Source organism: Ochotona princeps, chromosome 18 (genome assembly GCF_030435755.1).
Source record: "Ochotona princeps isolate mOchPri1 chromosome 18, mOchPri1.hap1, whole genome shotgun sequence".
In the NCBI taxonomy this organism is placed as follows: Eukaryota; Metazoa; Chordata; class Mammalia; order Lagomorpha; family Ochotonidae; genus Ochotona; species Ochotona princeps.
In genome coordinates this window covers 12,555,900-12,563,103 of record NC_080849.1, presented here as the reverse complement: position 1 = coordinate 12,563,103, position 7,204 = coordinate 12,555,900, and the positions used below count along the sequence as shown (strand labels likewise).

Below are 7,204 nucleotides of genomic sequence, written 5' to 3'. Positions count from 1 at the left end.
GACTTTGAACTTGAACATCAACTCTCCCTGGGTCTCCAGCCTGCTGACACACCCTATTTTTATGATTGTGTGAACCAATTCCTTTAAATAAATCTCAATGTCTCTATGAGTACGTACACCTTGTACTTCTCTGGACAGTCCTGGCTTATATAGAGCCACGTGCCCACAGGCACTATTCCAGTCAATGCTGAGTTGTTACAACAGTGGTCCCTAAGCCTTAGTGCCCACTGATTCCAGAGCTGCTGGAGTTTGTGTAAGCACGCTCCATGGTGTTCACATGACAAAATAAATCATCTGCTGACCCCCTGTTCCTAACAGAATGCCATCTTTCAGTCACCCATGACAGTGTTTCTGTTGGCATTCCCCTGGCCCTAATATTTCATTAACTCTGCACGACATAAACAAGAATTCCAAGTTACAAAGACTCCTACTACAGGGAATAAGCTGGGTGACAAAAGCCAACAGATAAAAAGACAATTTCTTTCATTTTCTGGGATGAATAGTATTTCTTCAAATCCATGGCTTCTCAGAACAAGACTTTAATAGGAATAAGATCTTTGCAGTCTTAATGAAATCGTGGAGGTCACACTGGATTTGAAAGGTCCCGATCGACAAGAGAGTCAGAAGGGACAATGCTGGAGATCGTGCAGCGATGGAGGCACACGAGTAGACACAACACCATGTTAGAAGCAAGGCATGCCAAGCTTGTGGGTGACCCCCGGACACTGCAGAGGGGCACAAGGGATGGCTTCTCCCATCCTGCTCACACCTGGAGTTTGCATTTCCACCCTCCAGAACGGTGGAAGAGCACACCACCCTGCTGGAAACAAACATGCCTCCAGTCCACTCATCTCTGTCCATCCCCCACAAATATCAGCTCTACCGGTCACCTGTGTGTTCCTGCAAACTCCAGGGCCTCCCGCAGTTGTATACATACCCATGGATGTAACTGCAAACTCACTCCTGGGCTGAGCTGGGCTGCTCCCTGAGTTTCGGGTTTCTGAAGCAGAGCAAGCCTTTCCAAAGGTGGACACATCCCTGTGGGGAAGAAAACAGCCTCTGACCCGCTGGCTTCCAGACTGGAGCACCTGAAGTTACCAGCAAGCTGCCCAGTGGGACTTCCAGAGGTCGTGAGAGAAGGGCGTTGTTGCACGCAGAGGGCTGGAAGAATGATGCGTGGCCTCCCTAATTCTCCTTGTCCCTGTTTCACCCAGAGCCCTCGTGAAGTTCCCCTCGTGGAGGGGCCATGAGGTCTGGCACAACTCTGTCTGTGACCACCCAAGGCGTGCCCAGGGGAGTACAGCTGGAACCCGCCACTGGCTCCTGGGACCCAGCACTTTCCTTCAAAGTGCCTATCACTGCTTATTATTGCATATTTACATGATTACATTTTCTCTGGACAGATCCTTTCCTATTCTGCCAAAACAAGACAAAATAAAACAAACAACCCAGGAGGCAGACAAGTGTGATTGTGTTTCTCCCTATTACGTCTGTGGAGCGTACCACGGTGACCAGCCTATGCCAGGCACTTGACCAATACTCATGATGCACAGAGGGCTCAATCCAGGTCACCAACGACTAGAGATCCTGCAGAAGCAAACTCCTATTTTGTCATACAACTCCTCCTCCCTGGAGCCCCACTGGTCAGACTCCCCTTCCTCTGATCTCTACCAAGGGTTTTAGCAGTCAATGGTGTGGGGCCTTCTGTCCCAGCTCTCTAACACTGTGCAGTCAAAAGTGCCTCCAACTGATAAAGAACTCTCATGTGGACCTCTAAACCCACAATGGAGCAAAGACCCACAGAAAGCAATCGTACTATGAGCTCTGCTGGCACCTCCAGGGAACCCTGAAGTGTTCTCAGTATCCAAGGTCCTCCCTTGGGGTGTGGGCCTCCAAGACCCAGACTCAGCGGTATCTGGGCTTTCACACCTCGAAGTAGACGCCAGAGTTTGGACCACACACACCCAGACCTGGGAGTGGTCGACTCAGAAAGCAAATGCTAGCTCTTCACACAAAAGGATCCCACCTCATCTTTTTGCATCTAACTGGCAAAAAAAAAAAAAAAAAAAAGTTGTTCCCACAGGAATGGGTGTCGAGACAAAATACAGTGGAGCCACATTTGAAAATAACTGTTATGAAGTGTATGCAATCACATCAAGCTTACTTCATGGAATCACATGCGCAAGTGTTTGGACGCTAAATCAGATGCTACATGGAACTGTCTTAGTTCATGAACACCAGAGTTACTGAAGTCCATGACTAACCACTGGGAAATACAAACTCAAGACATGCATGAAACTGCTCAGTCCTTGCTTTAGGAATTGATTTTTAAAAAACGCCAGGGTCCATGGGAGTGGGGAATGCATGTGCCCAAAAGGGTCCTCTTTTATGCTGCCTGTGGAGCCAGCAATATTGATTGTTGAAGGAGCAGATGGAGGCCAAGTGTTTCTGCTTTACCGTTAGGGGCCACTGTCCTTTCTCCAAATGGAAAATTATTTTTGACTTGTTGTGACACATACATGATGACTGTGCCAGGAAAATTTCCATCTATTTCCCTGAATTTGTTCATAACTTTAGATGGCTCTCTGCGACTAATTGCTTGGCCCTGATATTTACAAATAACTTTTCTTTTCAGAAAGTTTGTTTGAAAAATGTGAACAAGGTAGCTAGGTAACTAGGCAGCTGTGCAGCAGGTTGGGACAGGGGTATTGAGGGTGAGGAGTGCCACCCAGGAGGTGATTCCTGGTACCTGGTTGTGCAGGAGGCCTTCTCCCCGCCCATCTGGGTGTGGTGCCCTCAAAGGCAACAAAGCTCTCAAAGCTGTGAACTTCAGGATCCGAGGCAGAATCAGGCATCGTTCACCTGGGATTTGGTGGGTAGATACTTCCCTCTCTGTTCCCACACCAATGAACAATTTACTACTTACCTGTTCGGCTATGGATCTGCCTGAGTTCATGCAGTAGCAATAACTTCATTTGGCCAATGAATTCTGTAGCAGGTGTCAGGAATTGATACAGGAGAGGAGGAAAGGCAGTGTTCTCTTTTGATCTTTTACTGCCTTTTGACAAAGCAGAGCCTAAGTGTTCTCACTTGGGCACCAGGAAGAGGGAGCTGGCAAACTCAAGGGCATGTCCCACTTGTCTTGATTTCATAAGAGATTTTCATTCCCATTATTCTCTATAAACAGAGGCAACTTAGAGTGGCTTTATTATGAATACGCAAATGGCGAAGTCAACATTTCTGCTTAAGGGTTGAGATATCCAAAAAAATCTTCCTGGGAAATGGGAAATGATCCAGTGAAACTGTAGCTGATTTTCATCCTTTGAGACTTTCCCATTAGATTTCAGCAAGTCCCGCAAGACAAGGAAGCTCTGGGTTTCCATGCATAACTGAATTACTGGAAAGAAAAATACTTAATATCCTATCTTTGAAAAACATAATTTGGGCATACTGAGATCACAGGCTAGCAGTAGTCCAAGTTTTGAAAATCTGAGAATAATGACTTCCTACACTGACTGGTAGTGCAGATTGAAATATTAAAATACAGGCTGGTATATGCTTTGTTAGAAATATGCAGAATAGTTTCATGAATCCCAGATATTGCTTCTTTCAGTCCATTATTTTAATATATTGTGATTGTCTCTGGCCAAACACATAGCTTGGTTGCATCTTATGGGCATTAGCCAACAGAGATTTTATTTCTAAATAGTTGACTATCAAGAAAAAGAAAAGGCAATGAAATCACTCATTGTTAAAAAGAAGAACCAAAGATGTATCTAATCATTGGGCATAGCTTCTCTTTCTCTCTCTCTCTCTCTCTCTGTAAAGCATTCACACATCCACACCCTTTAAATAGTGTCCCACAGCAGGCAAACATTTCATATATTCCAGGTGAGACTCAGTGGTTGAGTCCATCTCTTCATCAACCCGTGGCAGGAGAGGTCCCTGGCTTGGAGGAAGGGCACAGGGAGGAAGGATGTGAGAAAGGAAGCCTTGGAAATACATCGGCATCTTCTGAAACATGGACAGACACTGGGCATTGTGCATAAGAAGCAGTGCAGCCAATTGCCCTTGAAGAGTTTAGCCACCGACTGTCCTGTGTTTTTAATGGGATAGGCAGGAGGGAAGGCAGGCTGTGGCCACTGGGACTGACACACAGACTTCAACTCCTTCCCTTTCTTGCTTTCTTCTCTCCCCATCCCCACTTTCTCTCTTAAGGAAGAAAAGCAGCAGGTGGCATAAGAAACAACGTTGAACCAAGAACCAACATTGATGTTCTTCAACATTGATGTTTCACAGTAACAGGGCTAAAGGAGGCAGGCTGAAAGGAGATCGGGAAAAACAAAACAAAACAAAACCAAAAGCCCAACACAGACCACTAGGAGATTCAAGAACCCCACAGGATGAGGACTGGGAAGGCAACCAGAGTGTTAGAATGGCCCAGATAAAGCCCCAAGAAAGCACAGCTTAAGAAACTTGAGAGCTGCCTCTGGATGCCAAGAGGCAGGCAGAGAAAACAGAAAGAATGGGAACTTAGAGGACATGAAAGGGGTGTGAGAGGGAAAATGGGACTAGCAGGAAGAAAATACATGCTGAACAAGGTGAACCCAAGCTGTTCTTCTGTGTTCCTCCCCAGCTAAAAGAAGATTCTATAGTATACTATTCTCCCTGTGCTGGCAAGCAAGGCTGGCCACACCTAAAGAGAGAGAATTTACCCGCATCTGTAAATTTGTCTTCAGTGGGGTCTCTGTCCTAGGCTCCCACAATGCAAGCTAACACCTTCTTTCCAACCACAAGCCCCATCGTACATTGATTACCTGAGGCATGGTCTATTGGAATCTTCTGGGCATCAGGTCAGAGACAAAAATTCTACACCTATTTCTGGAGTCAGCCACCATTATTGAACAAATAATGAGTCACTGGCAGAACAGGTCCCCTCTTTAGGTCAAATAGCTTTAAAATGTCCTGGCGACCAGCAGCCCACCGTTCTAATGTGAATCAGGACATCTGACTGCCCTGCCTCCTTTTGCAGGAGCATTTACTCCTATGGCGGGAGTAACTGTCTTCTCTGAATAGCCAGGAGATAAACCCCTAGCTGGCACATATGACCACAGACACATGGCTGAAATTCCCATCTTTACCAATCTCCACTCCTCAATTCTCTCTTTTCTTTAACCAAATCTAGCCAACAAGCATGAGTCAGAGGGGAGAAGACATTATCCACCAGTTGGATGAGGAAACAGAACTACCCACCAAGGCAGGTTCCACACGCTTATCCATCTCATTCTCATAACTCAAGAGAAGACAAGTAGTAGTCTATTTTAAACACATCACTTTGGGTTTGTTTGTTTTTTTAGAAGTAGCCTCACATTTCTTTAGTGCTCACCTGGTCATTCCACCCCCGCCACCACCTTTAGATATTCTGTCATAGGTTAAGCTGCCATCAGAATGCTTAAGTCAGAAATCCAGAAGTTTCTGGAAAAAAAAAAAAGTAGGAAGCAGAAGAGAAGTCCCAAGGCAGACTATCCCAACGGATGACCAGGGGCAAGCATGGGCATCAGTCACTCCCCCTTCATGCACCAGCAGGTCTCCCAGGGGCTCTGGAAGCAGTGTTTGGAAGAGCAAGGAGGGGCAGGGCAAGGGGATTGGTTCTAGGCCAACGGTGGTATCTGTTTTCTTTATATGAGTGGTTGCAGGTGAGGACTATCAGCTCTCCCACGGATGCGACAATGGCGGGACACGGTGGCAGATACAAGTCTCTTGGGGGCTCTTAAGTCTGTTATCTCAGTCAGTTCTTCTCTGGTAGTCATCTCCGGAGCCCCAGTCCATGGTTTCGGGGTAGCTGGAGAATTCCTGAGGTAAAGGGAACTCCTCTGCGGAAGAGTGAGTCCGCTGCCCGAACACCTTCTCCTGCAGGTCCGCGATGTCGTTGCGGATGTCCGCCAGCATGAGCAGCAGGAAGTCGAAAGAGCCCGGGGGGCCCTGTGTACAGGGGAGAATCACAGCTGGGACACCACAGTGCCTCCGTGGCTGCACGCTCTGCTAGTCCTGCGACCTGCTCACCGCCACGCCCAGACGGGTGGGCCTTAAGGGCTACTGGAGCAGCCCTGGGAATGCCCAAGGTGGTCTTCTAATTTCCCACCCCACAAACCAGCTCCAGTGAGAGCTTCACCCCTCCACCCTCTTACTCTAGGTTGTACCAAATCTGGATGAGAGAATGATAATTATTTCTTCAGGCGTCTTTCTTTCTAAAGAGATCTCAGAGCTACTGAGGAAGGCAGCAGAACAGGGCTTCAAAGCCTACATCCCACTGCCTCTGAATCCCAGCTCTGCTGCTTCCTAGCTGGGTGGCCTTGGACAAGCTGCTGCATTGCCTTGGGTTTTGAAGCCCTGAAATGAGGAAAATAATAGTCCTAACTTAATGTAGGGGTTCAGGAAGTTCCTAGGTGAGGATTTAAATGAGTGAATATATGTCTTCAGGTAATAAACATTAAAAAATGTTACATGTTAGAAATGAAGATGCTTGTGAGTTGACTGCAAACTAAGGAAGCTGTGAGTCTGTTGTAAGGACATCAGTTTTGCTTTGACTAAGAATGTATAAACAAAAGCTTTCTGATATATTTATTTAATATCCATTATGAATATATAGTATGTCTAGTAAGTTTGATTTCCATGCACAGGGCATGGTTAAAACTCAGACACGTATGTTCTGGGCCTATTAGAAGCCTGCAGTGGCATCATGATCACCCTTTCCAACCTCTCTGCTATGTGGCTAGAAGTGGCAGCTCACAGTATAGAGGTCGTAGGGGTCTATGCGGTAGTTTGATATCATTTGACCCTCATAATAGCCACTTGAGTTGCAGCAGAACAGACTCCACTGCGGGCACTGCACAGGACAGGCTTGAGTGCCTAGCGTGCTGACAGGTAGGAGGACTAACATGGGTACCGGGACCCCAACCTCTGAGCCGTGGCCTGTGCTCTTCCCACGTAAGTGACATTGACTTCGTCAGAAGCAAGGGAGTTGGATTTTCCGTACTTTCGAATATTGCTCATGTCCTGTTTAATCTTCCATGTTATACAGGCAGCTAATGTAGTTACATTACCACTGGGGACACCCTCATCCCATATCCAAATACCTTGGTCAATGGACCAACTCTAACTCAGTTCTAGCTTCCTGCCACTGTTCCTCATAGGACGCAGCAAG

At 46.8% G+C, this 7,204-nt stretch overlaps 1 protein-coding gene across 1 annotated transcript in view; it reads right to left on the bottom strand.

Moving 5' to 3' along the window:
• Positions 1-5,262: 5,262 nt before the first annotated feature.
• CCBE1 (collagen and calcium binding EGF domains 1) overlaps positions 5,263-7,204 on the bottom strand; it is a 193,249-nt gene continuing 191,307 nt past the window's right edge. The window contains exon 11 of the mRNA XM_004579459.2: positions 5,263-5,982. Within this exon, the coding sequence (XP_004579516.2) occupies positions 5,785-5,982 (198 nt within the window). The 3' untranslated portion in view covers positions 5,263-5,784. The remainder of the gene's footprint in view (positions 5,983-7,204) is intronic.